General features: G+C 40.1%; 1 protein-coding gene across 5 annotated transcripts in view; it reads left to right on the top strand.

Annotated features, from left to right (window-relative positions):
• The window catches only part of RO60 (Ro60, Y RNA binding protein), a 44,758-nt gene extending 25,606 nt beyond the window's left edge, over positions 1 to 19,152 (top strand). Inside the window, exons 1-9 of one of the 5 annotated variants that reach the window (XM_041420726.1) lie at positions 16 to 73; positions 3,501 to 4,092; positions 4,755 to 4,975; positions 5,243 to 5,389; positions 6,611 to 6,748; positions 6,975 to 7,091; positions 7,858 to 7,971; positions 8,372 to 8,518; positions 9,423 to 19,152. In XM_041420726.1, coding sequence (XP_041276660.1) covers positions 3,522 to 4,092; positions 4,755 to 4,975; positions 5,243 to 5,389; positions 6,611 to 6,748; positions 6,975 to 7,091; positions 7,858 to 7,971; positions 8,372 to 8,518; positions 9,423 to 9,575 — 1,608 coding nt within the window. In that variant the 5' untranslated portion in view covers positions 16 to 73; positions 3,501 to 3,521 and the 3' untranslated portion in view covers positions 9,576 to 19,152. Of the gene's footprint in view, positions 1 to 15; positions 74 to 111; positions 351 to 3,500; positions 4,093 to 4,754; positions 4,976 to 5,242; positions 5,390 to 6,610; positions 6,749 to 6,974; positions 7,092 to 7,857; positions 7,972 to 8,371; positions 8,519 to 9,422 lie in introns of those variants that run through there. The other 4 variants (XM_041420727.1, XR_005953851.1, XM_041420725.1 and 1 more) reach the window with 4 other exon arrangements.
• Positions 19,153 to 19,216: the final 64 nt, after the last annotated feature.

The following is a 19,216-nucleotide window of genomic DNA, read 5'->3' as shown; positions in this document are numbered from 1 at the left end:
CTCCCCGGCCCATCGCCCCGCGGCCCCCGGCGCTGCGGCATCGCCCGGGCCCGCCCGGGCCGCGGCCTCGCAGGCAAGTGGCGCTTCCCGGGCTGCAGGGGGAGCGGGATGCGGGGACCCTGGGCCGGCCCCGGGATGCGTGGGGAATGCGGAGAGGCCGGGGGAGCAGCTCCGGAGAGCAGCGGGGCGTGAGGGGCCCGCGGGGCGTTCCCGGGCGGATCCCTGGCGTCACGCGTGTTTATCGTCTTTGTGGAGACTGACAGCTGCGATCGCAGCTCCTCGGGTATCCGCTTTAGGTGCTTCTATCTCCTAATTCTGTGCTACGTCAGCTAAGCTGCCTTTGCCCCCCAGTCAGTGCATTTTTTTTTTAAGCAGACAGGCTCTTGCAAATTCTGCAGTAGAAATGCGTGGGCTGGTGTGTGGTTCGTATAATGGGGTATCTGCTGTGCTGCTCTCGTCCACCACTCCATTGGTGCTTTGGGAAGTGTTCTCCTGGCATCCCAGTTGACATAGAGGTGCTTATTTTCTGAAGTATGAGAACTATGTCGTCAGAGCTGTAGCACGAGCTTTTGTTACAAGCGCAGCTCTATGGGCTGGTTGTGGTCTCTGCTCAATTAAGACATTCCTTATAGTCTTCAGGTTAATGCTTATGCAGAATATAGAAGGCAGAGAAGTGCAATGCAGTTCCTCATAGATTGTAGTATATGTGGTTTTGAAGTATTCAAAGGCAATTGCGAAGTTGTCCTTAAAATGTTAATGCTTTTATTTTTTTGTCATAAAAGATGCGAGTTTTTCAAAGTTTAATTCCATGAGATTTTGCTACAAAGTGTCACTAGTTGTTAATGTAGCAGTTAAACTTAGGAACTTAAATTAGAATCTGTAGTTCTGCTAAAGCTTTACACTTTATGTGAGTTTCTTTCATCTATCTGTGAAACTTTTCTGACATTTCATTTCTTAGGAAATTAGGGCAATTTGGAAAAGTCATCAAAATTAATGAATGCCAACTTAAAGAACTGAATCATGCTATGGTACAGCAACATAAAAATACTGACTTGCTACTCGACAACTAACTGGTGTATAAACTGTTTGAGAGCAGTCAAAGTCATATTTTTACTTATAAATTTATGTGGCTGTTGAAATATAGTGGGTTTTCTCTTTCATTAGTAATGGTGAACAGCCATGGCATTTAGTTTAGCAATATTTGTTATAAAACTCGTAGTCTGGGACTTTTAAGAATTGCTGTTTGCATTCCCACAGTTCAGAAACTGAAAGTGCTTGTGGAGCCAGAATATTGTTGATAAATCCTCCACAGGTGTTTTAAATTCAAGTTCCTTGCTGGAGCTCAGCAGGTGAAGAGTAGGCTTATAGTAGAGCACATGTTAAGTGAGCGTTTGCATTTATCCACCTGTTAGGGTGAAAGTCTCTGTTGTACAGGAGTTAGATGAAAAAATAAGCTTGACGTCTGGCCAGAGGAGAGGAATGGGTCCAAGGGAGGGAATAGCTGTGGGAACTTGTGAGGCTGGGAGGTAACAAAGGGTCCAGAAGAGTTTTCCCACTTGTCTCATTTCAATATAGTAATATTTATTATAGTAGGGGTATGAAAGCTACAGCAAGAAATCATTCTCAGTATTTTATGTACATGGACATCTTGTTGTCCATGGGTAAGCCTTTATGCTTGCCATTCTTATTTTTCCTTCAAGATAATGGTGTTTCTCAGTATCTTTCATGTACCATATTTTTTTCTGATAACTAAATGGATGCTTACTGTGATTTCAGGATTTTTTGTTCGGGTTTTCTGTGTTTATTATGAAACATTATTGATTGTGTAATAAAATGAGCTAATGGAACTGTATTGAAATAAAATATATTTAGACATGAAAAAGTCCTGATCTGGTATTCATGCATGGGGAATATCACCCTTGTTGTTTTCAGTGTATTTGCATGCTTCAGATGTCAGGGAAAAATCAGTGCAACCATGGTGTGTATTTAAATAGGTTTGGCAGGAAACATGGTTAGAATATATAATTTTAGCTGAGCATCAGTGCTCTAAATAATAGAATGAAAAATAATTCCTAGTTAATTTTCAATGAAACCTGCTTTCTTAAACCAGGTGTCAGCATATGGCTTCTATTTTTATGATTTTTATCAGTTTGTAGAATGTAGTGGGAGCACTGATGATTGTTGTTCAATTCTGGGTGCAGATTACTGCAGCTATGCAAAATCAGAGGAAAGGTGCATTTCTAGTGGCTTGCAGAAAAAGGGAAATTCTCTGTCAAAGAAGTAGGGAAGTTGTTTGTAAATCAGTGTTACTTACCAAAACTGGGAGGGGGGGAAGCCCTCTGTCTACATTAGTGGCATTTGTTTGTGCTAGCTTGTCCTGGTAAATGGAGCAAAATGGCTTTTATTTGTCTTCACTATCTAAACAAACAAAAAAAGTCAAAAGTGGACACCTGCACTTCTTGAAAATTGAAAATCTTTGAAATGTCATTTGTGTGGGCTCAGACTTTGGTCCCTGAATTTCAAGATTTATATGCAGTTTGATGGAGTGGATTATTGGTTCTACCTTTTTGGTTTTCAGTAGGAGCTCTTGGTGCTATTTAGTGTAATTTTATTGTTTGGTGAGAACTGAGTAAACTAAATTTATTATTGTGCTATTAATGTTTTGGAGGTAGTGATCATGAGGAATTTTCTTACCCTTACTCTGCTAATTTCATTTCACCTGCATTTGCTTCATTTTAAATGTCATGGCTTAAATTTTACTGTGCTGGATGCTCTCCAAGTAAGAGCAGTGGTGTTGCCCTACAAATACTACAGCTCTCTTGCAGCTCAGGAGTGTGTAAATAAAGACCTGAATGTGAATTTTTGTGCTGATTTTTGCTTCTTACCTTCAAATGTAAGGCAGTACAGAATCTGTTGTGTCCCTGTTTTCTTGGCTCTCACTTGGAGCAGCAGACTATTTGAGCCCATCGCAGAGATAATTTGTTCTTGAGCTGCTCAGTTGTTATAAAGCTGTTGTCTAAGCCTCACTGAACCTACCATATATAACCTCTCACAAAGTCTTCCAACTAAGCAGTTTTTCCATATTTTAGTTGTTCATTTTAGCCTCATTTTTCTTCAGTTGGTCAGTATTAGCAATTCTTAAGCAAAATAGAGCAGGGCAAGATCTGAACTTTGAGCCATTTAGTTTGCAATATAAAAATTACCTATGAAAGTGATGTAATATATTAGTGGCAAAAGGCTATAACACCAGGTGGGTTTTGTGTGCCACTTATTGGGTTTAAGTAGTTTCTGAGTTGGTTTTAAAGAAATAAGTTAGTCGCTGTTATAAGTTGGAGAGTTTTTTGTTTCTTTTCCTCTAAATGATGTGTGTTACCGCGCACTTGGAGTACGCTGTGATTAAATTCACGAAGGAAAACGTACCATTACAAGCTTACAGACAAGGTGTATTTATTGAAATAGCAGCGAGCCGTGGTTCTCAGTAAAGCGTGTTGTTGTTGCAGCCGAGGCTGGGAGCGTGGAGGATGGAGGCGGAGGAGAGCCGGGCGCAGCCCCCGGGCGAGGCGGCGCAGCCCGGCCGTGCGGGCCCGCAGCTCACCGACAGCGCCCGCCTGCAGCGCTTCCTCTGCTTCGGCTCCGAGGGCGCCGCCTACCACGCCAAGGAGCAGAAGCTGGGCTTCGAGAACGCAGAAGCTTTGCTGAGGCTGATCGAAGAGGGCAGAGGCTGCGAAGTTGTTGAAGAAATAAAAGCATTTAGTCAAGAGGGCAGAGCAGCAAAACAGGAGCCGCTGCTGTTTGCCCTCGCAGTTTGCTCGCAGTGCTCCGATGCCAAAACAAAGCAAGCGGCGTTTAAAGCTGTCCCCGAGGTGTGTTGCATACCAACCCATCTCTTTACTTTCATCCAGTTTAAAAAAGATCTGAAGGAGGGCATGAAATGTGGCATGTGGGGCCGTGCTCTGAGGAAAGCTGTTGCAGATTGGTACAATGGAAAGAATGGCATGGCTCTTGCTTTAGCAGTTACAAAATATAAGCAAAGAAGTGGTTGGTCTCATAAAGATCTTCTGAGGTTGTCCCACCTAAAACCTGCCAGTGAAGGTAATAAATTTTTATTTACCTGAAAATATTGTGTTTTAAACATTTTATATTTACTGTGGAAGTAGTTTGGAAACCCAAGTGCCATTGTAGATATATTCTTAATGAGGATATCCTGTAAATTGTGTCTTTAAAATGTGGGTGATCATCTAAAAAACCAGACCTGTTTATCTTCAAGGTAAACTGGGTTTGTTCCTTCTTTTCTTCCATGTGCCAAGAGAAGACAAAATAACACCCTCATTTTGTTTCTATTTGCTTAAAATAACACTTTTTTGTTATGTGGGAAGATCTGTTGACTTCAAATCTTAAAATAATAGAATGGTTTGGATTGGGAGGGATCGTAAAGATGATCCAGTTTCCAACCCTCCTGCCATGAGCAGGGACACCTTCCTCTAGCCCAGGCTGCTCAGAGCTCCATCCAGCCTGGCCTTGAGCACTTCCAGGGATGGGGCAGCCACAGCGTCTCTGGGCAATGCAGCTCCTGACTTCTAAGGAGATGAATACAGTAATTAAAAGTACTGCTCTAAATTGTGTATGCTTGACCTTTTCAATGGGTGTTTGGCAGGTCTGAGAATGAAACCTGCTAATTCGTTTGCATGCTAGAATGATGAATTCCAGTATACAGATGGTAGTCCTGCTTGAGAAATGGTTTTCTTTTCCATCAGGAATTGCTATAGTCACTAAGTATATTACCAAGGGGTGGAAAGATGTCCAAGAAGCTTATAAAGAGAAAGCAGTTTCGGCTGAGACTGAAAAACTCTTGAAGTATCTGGAGGCTGTGGAGAAAGTAAAACGCACAAAAGATGAATTGGAAGTTATTCATTTGATAGAGGAATATGGTCTAGGTAGAGAGCATCTCCTGACAAACCATCTGAAATCTAAAGAGGTAGGTAAACTTCCTTAGCTGAATTCTCCATAGAAGTGTGAATTCTCTACAGTGAGTAATGCTGTTCAGAGTCTAAGTCTAGATTTCTTTTAAAAATAGCCCTTACCCTGTTTTTTAAGTTGTTTACCCAAATAGTTAATTTAAAAGAATTAAGATCTTAGTATAATTTGTACATGTATTTTAAAATATACTTACTCAATGTACAGATAACAGTTCTTGTACTTTGAGAATCTCATCTTTCTGTGTTTCCCTTTTCTTTCATCATAGGTTTGGAAGGCATTACTCAAGGAGATGCCTATTTCTGTATTGTTGAGAAATTTAGGAAAGCTGACAGCAAATTCAGTGCTTGAACCACGTGGTTCAGAAGTGGCAATAGTATGTGAAAAACTGAGAAATGAGAAACTGCTAAAAAAGGTAAGAACTGTATAATCAGTGCCAGCCTCTGTGGATTTTAATTTTTAATGTTTAGTGTATTCTATTTAAAAACTGCAGTTTAATGTCTGCAACTTTATTTTAAAACTTCTGTTTATAATTTCTCATTTGATTCCCCACCCGCTTTCTGAAATATTCTGATAAAATAAGTGCATTTGCTATTGGATCTTCTCTTAAATGAGGGCTGTGGCAAGCTTTGCTAATTGGGTTCATCAATATCTTCTGAGTCTTCTAATTTTTAAGTGAGTTAAGAAAATAGCACAGCAGCCGAGGGGAAAAACAGGATGGGCAAGGAGACTTTCCTCTTTTCTGATTGCTTTATTGTCCATCAAAGTGGTAGGAAAGTAAGAGGGAAAAGAGGGTTTCCCAAAGAGAGAATAAAATTTTCAGGGATTTAGTCAAAGGTAGAGAGGAGAAGTGTGTTGAGCAGCAGTTTTGTGGGAAAATAAAAATCGGGACACTGAAATTCTTCAGCACCAGAGCTGAATTTAGCACAAGAACAAAAGTCGGTTTTTTTCCCCATCCTACTGCAATTCCTTTTCTGGGGAAGGGAGAGCAAAGATCATGGTGCAATGCCTTGATGGAAGATAGACCATGCACAGGTATTCAGATTTACTGAGTTTTGATGCTGGCAGTGATTAAGGACTGAAACATCCCTTTTGGATAAAGATGGCAAAATGCTGGTAAGGTTATGTATGTTAAGTTCATATATGGAAAGTAAAAAAAAAAAAAAAATTGTTTGGAGCATGAAAAAAATGAATGCTATGTTCTAAAAATAATTTCTTGTTGAGTGTTAGTGTATCTTGTATAAAGCTAGTTTTAAGTTGGTTCTTTTCCTTGCTCAGCTTCTTTCTCTTCAGCTGGGCAGGGACTTCCCTTTACTGTAGGCCTGTGATGGAAAATAGCACTGGACAATCACAGAGCTGCAAAATTTTACCAGAATTCTGGCAATGCCATCCCATTTGGTGTTAATTAGAGGATTCTTGAGAGGGAGTGAGGTCCATTATCAGTAACCCACAAGTATCAGTTCATCCAACAGCTGTATAAAGACTGCCTGAACTCTTTAGATTTAACAAATTTAAAGTAACCATATACTAAACCTGAGATTTTTTGTAGTAGCAACTTATTTTCACATTTAGTCTGTTATTTTTTTAAAGAAGGTTAAATTTTCAAAAGTCCCTTTTCTTTCCTTTCTGCCTGTAGGGTAGAATACATCCCTTCCATATTTTGGTTGCATTAGAAACCTATAAAGCTGGACATGGAAACAGAGGGAAGCTTTGGTGGCGTCCTGATGAAGACATTTTAGAAGCTTTGGATGCCTCATTTTACAAAGCTTTCAAGGTAATAATAGTTCTCAAATTTGTTAAGCTTTTTAAGAGTTCTGTGTTTTCTGAAAGCTTATCAGAACAGTTCCTGGGGTGGGTAACAGTCTGAAACTTTGGCAGCAGCACTGTCCTCATGTTACCCAGAAAGAGGAAAAAATGCCCTCTTTAGGAGTGAAAGCAGAAGAAGAAATTCATATATAAATTATGTGTACCTGTTATATTTTTGTCTTTTATTCTTTCAGGCAGTGGAACCAACAGGAAAACGCATTGTAATTGCAGTTGATGTTAGTGCATCAATGACACAAAAGGTTTTGGGCAGTGTGCTCAATGCCAGCACAGTTGCAGCAGTAATGTGTATGGTGAGGCTTTCAATTTCTTATTTATAACTGTTTTCAGCTTGAATTGCTTTTTTGATAGAAAGGTGCTCTAAAGTTGGTTAAAAATCAAGAGAAAAATTACTTATAATATTTTTTGGGTACAGAAGGTGTGACCTTGTGCCTCATTGCTGAAAGCTACTAGCAACCACATTCAGAAACATCAGTGTGAAGAAGTTGATTTCTGTTGTAAATCAAAGTGGTCAGGGCAGTTTTTTCACTTATGTTAGCCACAATAAAATGGCTTGCTATAAGTAAAAAAATGGTAACTTTATCTTGCACATTTTAATTTTTTCAAAAGCATTCATAGACAAATACGGATTAGATTAAGAAATATTGGCATAATTCTTATGTCTGAGTTGTCAATATGGCCTTTATTCACTATCAATTTCCCCTCAGTTTAATATTCTAAAGCTTCTTGTGTTGTATTCTTTCATTGTAGAGGAGTTGAACTTTCTTTGGCCCTTAAAAATGGTCAAGGTTTTACGTCAGAGGGAAGGCAAGAAAAATGGAAGTATCTTTTATTACTGTAATTAGAGCAGTTGTTCAGCTCTTTTTGCAGTGTTTATTTGCAGAATTTAACAGAATATTTAAAGTGTAGAGTGAACCATTACTGTTTATGAGCAGCCATGATGACTTAAATACACAAGCATTTGTCATGCTGTGTGTTGGTAGGGAATGGCTCAGTTCAGACATTAAAAATTCAGAGTAATGTAACTGAATTATTTTCACTCTTTTCTCACTTTCTCAGGTTGTAGCACGGACTGAGAAGGATTCCCAAATTGTTGCCTTTTCACATGAAATGGTCCCATGTCCAGTGACGGCTGACATGACCTTACCTCAAGTTTTAGTGAAAATGTATGAAGTATGTAAAAAAAAAAGTCTCAGCATTACATTGTATTTTCTTTGTAATCAATCCTACTACCTTGTTTAATCTGTATATCTCTAGTACAAGATTGGATTTGTTTTGGTGCATTTTATTTAGAGAAAGCCCAGCAAATGTCATTATTTCATTTGCTGGAAATTAAACATTGCAATTTAGAATGTCAGTGCTATGTCACAATGAGCTAGCTTGAAAAGAATATAAAAAAAAATCAAACAAAAAAAATCCTGGACAAACATATGAAATGAACAGGTTTAACAAAAAAGCCTCTTGTGTAGTAACACATTGTAAATCATAAAGCTTACATCAAAAGTAATTTTTCCATGGTTTGGTAATTTCTGTATTAATGTGTTCCATGTATATTTATTTTTTTCTCTATAAGATTCCAGTGGGTACCACTGATTGTTCCCTTCCAATGATATGGGCTCAAAAAACTCAGACAGCTGCTGATGTCTTCATTATATTTACTGATAACGAGACCTTTGCTGGGAATACTCCTCCTGCAATGGCCCTTAGAGAGTACAGAGAGGTAAATACGCTTGTGACTGTTTATGATTAATAAATACTGTACAAAATAAGTAACAGCTCTAAAAATCTTTTAGAGATTGGACTAGTTGTGGCTTTCTTCAGTAAATAATTATATATTGTTACAAACTTATCAGTCCTGCACTTAGGCAGAATTAGTACACATATTGTACTAATTTTGCATATTTAAAACCACGGAATTGCTAAAGGGATTTGTAATTAGCCTGCCCTGCTTGGTGTGCTCCAATGTTCATGAAATTTTGTTACTCAGGGACTGCATGAATTCCTACATCCTATATATAATTCACAGTGTAAGTTTTTATAGTTGTTACAGAATGATGTTTGACTCTCAGAACTAAATTCACCTTTGTCTGCAGTAGATGTCAAAATGTTTCAATGAAGTGATGAGGACAAGTGTCAAGAGGATAAGGTGACAGTATCTTGGAAGCAAGCCCATTGTGTTTTAAAGGGACTGCTCTGAGCTGTACAGCTTCATAATTTTACAATAGAACAAAGAAAAATACCTTCTCCAAGCACATTGCTATTGGAAACCCTTATTTGTTCAGAAATGATCCTTTATGCTTTAAATAAACTATTTCTTAAACTAGCAAAAATATGTTTGTCAGGCACGGGTGTATGGACTTTAATCATTCCATAGTTTCCACTCTGTTGAAATGAATCCCAAAAGCCTTTAATTTGGTTTCCTTAGTTGAGGTTAGCTGCCATTCCAGTGTTGGCAGGCATCCTGCAGTTCTGATTCAGGCATTCCTCATTTCTGTCAGTACAGCTCTTCAGACAGTGGCTTATGCAAGTGAGATTTGGCCTTCTGGCATATTTAAGTTACTGCATGTGTGCACACATTTTACTCTAGATGTGTTTTCTGATAGTTTTTGCTGTCCTTCCTGTAGAAAATGGGTATTCCTGCCAAGCTGGTTGTTTGTGGAATGACCTCCCACGGCTTTACGATCGCAGACCCGGATGACAGAGGCATGTTGGATATCTGCGGCTTCGACACCGGAGCTTTGGATGTCCTTCGAAACTTCATCTTGGATTTGATTTAAGGTTTTTAGGCATCTGCTCTTCCCAGTGGGTCCATTGCTGGCAACAGACTTCACCCTGGGAACTCCCAGCCAAATATACTTTATTAGCTCATGGCATATTGTATACATATCAGAATGTTACTGAGGGAGGTGGTGGCACTTCAAGCATCTCTGACTAGAGCTTCTCACTAAGGTGTTTGTAAGGTTGAACAGAACTTCAGTCTCATGCAAATCAGAGAAACTCAGTGCTGGCATCTCTGGTGTCAAACTGTCAGTAGCCAGTGATCCCCCTGCCATTGGAGGTGGCAGCTACGTGTCACCGCTGTCACCCTGGGACTTGGTGCCATACAGCAGCACACTGCACAGTTGGACACTCCTGCTAATGGCTGGCAGTGCAGTCACATCACCCTTCAGAGTCCTGCAGCACAGCTGGCAGCCCTGCTCCATGCTCCTTCAGAAAGGCATCTCCACTCCTCAGCCACCTTCCTTGTGTCCAGCACACTCCTTTTCCCAAGGCAGTTGGTTTCTTCCTATACATGCACTCAAAACTCTGATTGGACTTCATTCCCTGACCAGCCTGGGCTCTGTGTGAGCTGGAGCTCTAAAGAGCATCATCCCTCATGTGATAACCAGAGGAAGTGTGCTCTGAGTCCTGTGGGTCAGCACCAGCCACTCTGGATCTGTCCCAAGGGTAAACAGGACCCCGTGTTATGGTGGGATAATGGCAGGACCACAGTGTACTTTAAAAACCTTTGGTCCCCAAGCCTCACCAAAGTCTTCCTGGCTAGCCTGGCCTGCACCACATGAGTCACCCCATCCCTGTTGTCCTCAAGCTCCACAGCATCCACTGCCTTGAGGAGAAGGGTAGTTTTGCCTGGGCCCAAGGAAGACACCACCACAGCAAACACTTTGTGTCAGCATGCTGGACCCTGCTCTTGCTCTCCCAGTGCTGGAGTCAGACCAGACACCAGCTTGGCCACATCCAGCTCCTCAGCAGGGTAAGTGAAGAGAGCCACAGTGTTGTCCAGCTCCTCATGGACTTTGGAGTTCTTGTGCTGCAGGTTCCCTTGCTGCAGCAGCAGCCCAGCACCTGCTGAGGACATGCTGCCTTCATCAGCCACAGGAGCAGGGTTGTACTGCAGGATGGCCAGCTTCCTGTTCTCCAGCACTTCAGCAGCAGAGACCAGTTGGGCCAGGAGGCAAGTGGATCACCTTCAGAGCCCTGAGCACCATCTTGGAGTCATTGAGGAGGGTGTAGAGAAAGCTGAAGAGTCCCAGAGCCCAGACCTTGGCCTTTTAGGACTGAGAAAGTCCCTTACAAACAATCCTGAATGAAAAGTGCTCCAGGAAGGCTGGAGTTTCTTCAAGGATCTTAAAGATGCAGGAACAGGCTGCTGAAAGATGAGCCAGTGGGGAAGAAGACTGGCCTGGTTGAACAGGGAGCTGTCACTGGAACTCAGGGAAAAAAGACCTTTGGAAGAAGGGGCAGGATGCTCTTGAGGACTGTGAGGATGTTGTTAGGTTATGTAGGAAGGTTGGAAAAATGAAAGCCCAGCTAGAAATTAATTTGGCCACTGCTGAAATAGATAACAAAAAGGGTTTTTACAAATACATCAGCAACAAAAGGAGAGCCAAGGAAAGAATCTCCATCCATTATTGCATGTGAGGGGAAGCGTTGCCACAAAGGATGGGAAAAACGCTGGGATACTTGATGCCTTCTTTGCCTCAGTCTTTGATAGTCAGACCAGCTGTACTTGGGAAGACAGAGACAAGGAACAAAATGAGGTCCCTGTAATTCAGGAGGAAACAGTGACCTACTGCTGCACTTAAGTGTTCAAAGGTCCCTGGGGTCTGATGGAATCCACCCAAGCTGCTCTCCACCATTTGTCATCAATCCTGGCTAACCAGGGAGGTCTCCAGATGACTGGAGGTTGGCCAGTGGGGCACCCACTGAGCAGAAGGGCTGGAAGGAGGATCCAGGAAGCCACAGTCAGCCTGACCTCAGTGCCAGGGAAAGTTATGGAACAGATCATCTGGAATACACAGCACGAGCAGGACAGCCAGGGATCAGGCCCAGCCAGCATGGCTTTATGAAAGGCAGGTTCTGCCTGACCAACCTGATGTGCTGTGAATGGTGACCTGCCTAGTGGATGAGGTAGAGGCTGTGGATGTGGTCTGCCTGGGCTTCAGCAAAGCCTTGGACACCGTTTCTCTCCTGTCTGAGAAGATAGGAGCCTGTGGCTTGGACAGGTGCACTGTTTGCTGGCTAGAAGACTGGCTGGGTGGCTGGCACGGAGAGTGGTGCTGGCTGAGTCACATCCCACTGCTGGCTGGCCGCCAGTGGTGCTCCCCAGGGCTCCCTGTTGGGGCCAGTCCTGTTCAGTATCTTTGTGGCTGATTTGGACAAGGGGATAGAGGCCACCCTCAGCCAGTTTGCAGGTGACACCAGGTTGAGTTGATCTGTGGGCAGGAAGGCTCTGCAGAGGGATCTGGACAGACTGGGTCCATGGATTGAGGCCAGGTGCTGGGTCCTGCCTTTGGTCACAACAATCCCATGTAATGCTCCGGGCTGGGGCAGAGTGGCTGGGAAGCTGCCCCGTGGAAAAGGACCTGGGGATGCTGGTCAAGAGTGGCTGAACAAGAGCCAGCTGTGCCCAGGTGGGCAAGAAGGCCAAGGGCATCCTGGCTTGGATCAGAAAGAGTGGCAGCAGGACCAGGGAAGGGCTTGTTCCTCTTAGCACTGGTGAGGCTGAACCTCAAATCCCGTCTGCAGCCAAGAATTGGAACAGGCTGCCCAGGGAGGTGGTGGAATCATCATCCCTGGAAGTGTTCCAAAAGCACGTGGATCTGGTGCTTAGGGGCATGGCTCTGTGGCAGTGGCAGTGTTGGGTTGATGGTTGGACTTGATCTTAAGAGCTCTTTTCCAACCCTCATGATTTTGTGATTTTTATTAACTTTTTGTGAAGGAAAAACAAGAAAAGCAGATGAGGAATCTCTTTTTTTATTTTTCCTGTTGCACACAATTTAGACTAACAGTGAGAAGTTTGCTGAAAGTGGTTACAGGGTTACATAGTATATAAGTTAATTTCATTTATAATAGACTATAAATATGGAGAGATTTTTAATTTCCCCCATTGCTGTGGAATGCTTATTTGGAAGAATAAATTCATTAATTACTTTTAGAATGGAGCTGGAAACAAATGAACTTAGTATTTTTAATAATGGCAGTTTACCAACAGCTTCACTGAGAGGAACTTTTCTTTGGGCTTTTTTAAATCTTTGTATTTTAAGTGTTAGTAATGTTCAGTGGTTTCCATGGCTATGGTTCAAATCTACAGAAGAAGTTTTTTCTGGTATGTATTGAGACCATGTGACTGTGATACAGTGTAAAAGTTACCCAGGGACATTTTATACTGCTAAAACTGAAAGTGCAAGAGCTCATGCTGATCTTTTTCTCTCTGGATTATCTGGGATTTCAGGAGGAAATCTCTCTTTAGATAAATTGAGGGGCAGTTTCTGCACAATATTGTTTCAGAAGCACTAGTTTAGGATTAAAAATGCTTTACAGGAAGTTCTAAAAACTGTTTTTAGTGGAAAAAGACCTTGGAAATTACTGGGATGCCACATTCAGTCCTTGTCACAACTTCCAGAAGCATCAGCACACCTTCAGTGAACAAGATTAACAAGTGCATGTGTCTTGGCCTACGCAGCAAAGCTGAGTGGGAACAACCAGAAACAAAAAGCTACTTTTTTTTTTTTTTTTAAGAATGTATTCAATGACTCAGAAACAATCTTCCTAACAGGAGAGTATTTCATTTTTTAAAATCTTTTTGTAGATTAGTGTTACTTCTGATTTCATAAATTAATTCAAGCTAACATATTTCAAAACTACCTCCAGTTTATAGTGACCAATTCTTAAAAACTTTTATGAACTGTACAGTTGCCTCCTTCATGTTCACAAAATCGTGTTTAGGAAGTGATTGAAACTGGATTCTTTATTTTTAATTTTTTATTTTTAGTCTGATAGTAAGAGTGTGACAAGGAGAAAGCCAGTGAGTATTCTACAACTTTGGAACAGAAATTGATAGCAATTTGTGTGTATATGTATTTAATTCTGTGTTTTCTATTTGTGTGTATAGGGGGGAAGTTAAAAGATCTCATTAGTAGATCAGTCTTACAAGATTTGAAAGGTTTTTAGTGATGCTTTTACAACTTCCTCTAAAACATGTATTTCAGCCTCTTTTATGCTAATGCAGACTGTTTTAAACAGCAAATTTGACGTTAATTTGAAAATAATTATGATTTATAAAAATATCATGTTTACCCATAGTGGTAAATGACACATAAGACCATATTTTTCTGCCTAAAACCCAAGCTTTTAAATGTAAAATTGAAGTTCCTACTATACTTTTGGTACTTGTAACACTTTTCATTATGCCTCATTCCTATTGATTAGAAATTCAAAGCTTGCATTCTGTAGCCAGGATATCTCTTTTGGTGCTAAAATAGGATGTTACATGTTTCTGAAGGTATTCTGCTACTTCCTTACACTCTCCCTTAATGCATAATGAATCCAGTGAGGGAAGCCTTTCCTGACATAAAGCAGGGCTAACAGAACTGCTGGGTAGTGTTGCCTTCCAGCCAGCATGAATGTAAGTCACTCCTGAATTCTCACTGCGCTCACAGAATGCTTGGAGACACAGGACTGCCACCAGCTCTCAGGTGAGTTCTAGAACAAACCAAGTGTTCCTACAAAAGCTAAAACATAGCACTTTGGGGTTGGCAAAAAGAAAACCAGCTATCTCTCGTGAAAAATTATCATTTTTAGCATCCAAACAAAACACCATGAATATTGGTGTTTTGTTTGGATGCTAACAAAACACCAATATTCATTTGCTCAATACATATTAATAATTATTTCCAGTAAATGCACTGATGTTTTGGGATTGGGTTTGGTAGTAATGCATTTTAAATGACACAATAGTCAAACACCTGATAGGGTGTTTCCTTCTGAGCTAGAGATGTCAAAAATAACTGGTAGATGAGTATCTTTTGCAAGTACTTATTCTTATTTGCAGTAGTATTTGTGAAGTAATAAGAAATATTTTTGACTAAATATAAAATGAAAACTTAAAACAGGTGTTTCAAGTAACTTTCAAGTAAATTTATTGCAAATGAAAATTAGAGTAGTTACTAACAGATTGAATGTGTGGTTATAGTGGTGTTGCATCTTTGGAAGCAGTCCAGTTTAAAATGCAGTTCCTTGAACTAGAGTGTGGAGGTAAAGATGAACTTTTCAGTAGGAGTGATAGAAATTGTAGATCCCTGTATCTGTTGACACTGGATAGCTGTGCCCAGTGATAAAAGGTAGTCATGCCTGCTGGGGTACAGAATGTGCTCCTAAACATTTATAGTAACTCTGGACTACAAACCTGGTCAGTGGTTTATGTGATGTAAAGCCAGCACTGATCAGTCCACATTGCCACCTGCCCCTCCTTCAAGATTTGCACAGAGAGGGGAAACTGAAGTAAATGCTGACAGCTGAAATTTTGTAGTATGTGGACCTTTCTTTCTGGGAGTTTCTTTCTGGTTTTGCTATTCTCTTCTATTAAGGGGCATAGAAGAATGCTGCTGCATATTCCTTGTCCATAGACTGGATCTTTTTTATCTTCCCATACACTGAATTTTAGGGGACAGTGTGACTCACTTGCCATAACATGCATTTGGCCCATTTCTAGTCTTTAGTTATTAAACTGGTAATTTCCAAAACAACTCTAGACATGTAAAGAGGCGGTAATTACTGTAATGCTTGAAAAAGAATAAAAAAGTGAGCTAAGACAAAATTGCTACTCTTAAGCTTTAGTTCAGTGTACAATAAACAACCTACCCTTTCACCAAAATGGAGACTTTCAAATTAGTAGTGGTCTTTGCATTGGAGGAATACTGACAGGAATAGCAGAAAAGGGGCTACAATTGTGCACTGCAGTTTATCAGTAAGCATTGAGCAGGGACAAGTTTAAAGCTAGTTAATTTTATTCAAAATGGTGAATGAAAAAAGGCCTAAATGGAGAGTGCAACTGTAGACCAGGCAAATGCAGTTTCCTGATACCTAGCAGTTAACGGGTTTCAGTTTGACTGCCATTTCTCTGACCCCCTTGGCAATTCTGGAGCATTAGACTGTTGTGATGAACAGTGTCATGTGCTCAGTTTAGCTTTAAGAAAGAAGAAAAGCATGTTGTGGTTGGAAGCACAGCTGAAGTGAAACATTCTCCTGTGAGGAATGAACGTCCAAGGTCAGGTTTTTTCGTGGAAGGGACACTGCGACGTGGAGAGGGCAGAAGGCTCTTGAGTTTTTAAAAATATTGCAGTGAGTGCATCAGCACTGTGTAGTAAATTCAATAATGACAATAATAATTTTGCCAAGAAATAGAATTTCATGTCTGGAATTTCAAACCTGGAGCAAGGCATAGGAGAGTTTGAGGTGCTTGTGGAATTAGGCTGCAATCCTCTGTGATTCAAAAAGGAGAAGTCTAAAGGTAGGTGTGGTTCTGAGGTTAGCAGGGCAAGTCTAAATGCCCAGTGTGAGGGCTGCTAATACCTGGCACTAAAACACCTTGCTGCTTAAAACCACTGTCACACCTGTTTGTCAGACATAAGTCTGAAGGGGGTTTATGTTGGTTTTTCACATTGCTCTTGTTAACTGATGCCCATGGACGGGTATGCCTTTAAAAGGCTATTCAACAAAGTCGTGTTATTGGCTTAAAAACACACCAGCAGTTTGGGAAATGTATTTTAATAATGGCTCTGACTGTAAAAACACTATGAAAATATTTGTCTGAATTGCAAATACTGCTTAACCCTGTCCTGAGCTCACGGGCACCATAACAGAAGCTTTAGTTTTGGTTCCATTTGTTTTGTTTCTTCTTTTGCTGTCCCCTTTTCTCTGTTAGTGTTGGGTTTTTTCTCCTTTTCCATCTTGTCACCTCAGGCCTATACTTGAATCTTTTTTCACAAGCTCTCATCCATTCCTTTTTTCTTTTATTTTTTGCCTCTATTCTTCTGCCTTCGTGCTGTCACTGAGTGTGCTTGCTTAGCTCCCTGCACCAGAACTGATGGCATAGTATTTAATGTTTCTAATAATGAATATTTTTTTCTGTTCTTTAATTATACAAATCTCTTACGAAAATCTAATTTGCTGTATCTGTCAGATTTTTGGTAAAACGCAGTGTAAAAATCAGTTACAAAAGTATACTTTATTTATTACAAAATTCCTACATCTGCCTGTGAATGGCTTTTTTTGAAAAAAGTAATGATTACAATTGGCTTTTAAAATTGGCTTTTGAAATTTAAAGCTTTTTTCTAGAATTAGTTCAGTGATTTGAAATTTTTCATTCTTTTAAACAGTATCAAGCTGCTGTCATGCAGAATTAGGAAAACATTTCAATTAATATTCTGGATAAACAGGCAGTTTCTTTGCAGTATTGACTAGAGGAAGTCTTCAAAGAATAGGCTATAGAAGTAAATCTAAGGAAATAATAATTTGTCTTTCTGCTGCTTTTAACACTTTTATTTAGTTTCTCTGAAATTCCACCAGTGTAGGTTTTTTTGCTGTCTGCAGTGGTTTGCAGTGCACAGATATGCTGCTCTAAGCAGCTGTTCTAATGACTTTCTTGCAGGAATGGTAGAGATTTCATCTTACCACGACACTGTGGGGTGTGCACATGGCTGAGCAAGAGTTCTGGGGAAGAGGTAAAACACTGACCAGGACAGTGTTTTAAGGATATTCTGCTCTGAGTGAAATCAAAAAGATAAGCTAATTTCAGGAGAAAGTATGGTGTCTTTAAATATGTGTGCTTACATATCTGGATTTATGATTCTGATACTGCAAAGCGTGGTTTCTTTAGGTATTTCTGCATTCTGAATTTAAGTTTAAATATATATATATTTGCATATATATGTGGTATGTTGAGAACTTTTACAAATGCTTCATTAACAAATAATGAATATAAATAGCTGTTTTCCTAATGTTACCAGCTTAAGAGTTAAGCACAACTAGTTACAAATAAAATGTCTTTTCATTCTCCTGTAGAAGTGCAGTTCTACTCTTTAAAAATAATTCTGTATTTAGGAAGCAACACGGGCACATTCACAGCTCTGTGTTCTTCATTAAATAATTCAGTGTTTGTTTCCAGCTTCTTCTGCTTCTTAGAAGCTTGGGATTTAAGATGGATGAGCAGGTATCCAGATCTTCTAGTGGATAAATTTCAATATTTACATTCCAGGACAAGCATATTTTAAGATAAACAGCTTTGTCCTGGAGACAGTGCTGGGGGAAAAAAAAAAAAGAAAGAAATTTTTAATGACTATTCTTGAGGTTCTTCATTTTGGTTGGGTTTTTTCCCCCTGGATTAGAACTACACTTTAACTGCCATATCATGTTTAATTAACTTAAGCATAACATGGCTTTGTGCCATCCAGTAACAAAGGCACTGTCTTGCTGCTACTTTCTATGAAATTGTACACAATGAAAAACCTGTTTGGATGGGGAGCCTTAATATGGTTAAAAAGAAACATAATTAACCCTTTGGGTGCCTTAAGCTAGATCCTGTTTAATGATGGGGCACTCACTTGCATCTGCAGGCACAGCTTGTTGCAACGGCTGCAAGAGAATTTGCCTTAAGTGACAATGCCCTGGGATTTCCAGAACTTGGAACTCAAAGGGTTATTTTAGACTACTGGTTAAAAAAACAAGCCTCTAAACAAAATGAGAAGGTCTTTGAAAAATTCCTTTGCATACTATTATTATTTTTTTTACATTATGGGTTTATCGGCTTTGGGGACAAAATTGTTGTTAAGCTCTGGTAAAAACACCACTGGCTGAAGAATTCTACACAGAAAAAAAACACTTGGTATTCTTAAATGACTGTATGTGCAAAACAAATTGCTTTATTAAGTGTAAATTCCAAGAGAGATGCACATCTGTGTATTTACCTTGATGACTGTCCTAGCACCACACAGTAAACTGCAATAATTACAATGAAACAAGGTCAGTGTGTTGAATTAGTGATTACATATTAAAGGTGCACAATGCAGGCAACTGGACACTAAAGACTTTCTACAAATGATGCAGTTTAAGCTTAGTTCAAACCTGCCTGACAAAAATGAAGCTGTCAAGTTTAAATGACACTCTTGCCGTCCTAGTTAGCTGGAATTAAAGACTGATGTTTTTTCCCTTGAGGGAAAAACTACTTTAGGTACATGCAGTGCTGAAAGCAGTGGAAATAACAGGATTCTTAATTCACAAAAAGTGAGTAAAAAATTAATTGACTAATGTTTTTATTCTAATATGTGCACCTTTAGTTGTGTAATGGTCCCTTTAACTGAAGAATGGGATATAATTTTCTACTTGCATACAAACTTCTTTGAAATAACCAAGAGTATGGCATTGCCTGGTCTGGCTTTGGATGTACATTGTACTGAAACTGTGGAATTTTAGTCATTTCTTTTAGACATTTAACAGAAAGTTAAAATGGCTAGTAAACTGCATTCTGACTGTAGACTTTAAGTACTAAATAAACTCTATGCATATTAGACCTGCTTCACTTGCTCTCGTGTTTCGTGCTGTTGTTGCACCAGTCTGCAGCTGAGTGCTCGAGCTGCCT

This window comes from Onychostruthus taczanowskii, unplaced genomic scaffold (genome assembly GCF_017590055.1).
Source record: "Onychostruthus taczanowskii isolate IOZ18803 unplaced genomic scaffold, ASM1759005v1 scaffold65, whole genome shotgun sequence".
In the NCBI taxonomy this organism is placed as follows: Eukaryota; Metazoa; Chordata; class Aves; order Passeriformes; family Passeridae; genus Onychostruthus; species Onychostruthus taczanowskii.
The sequence above is the reverse complement of the archived record's forward strand: the minus strand, read 5'-3'. Positions and strand labels throughout refer to the sequence as shown.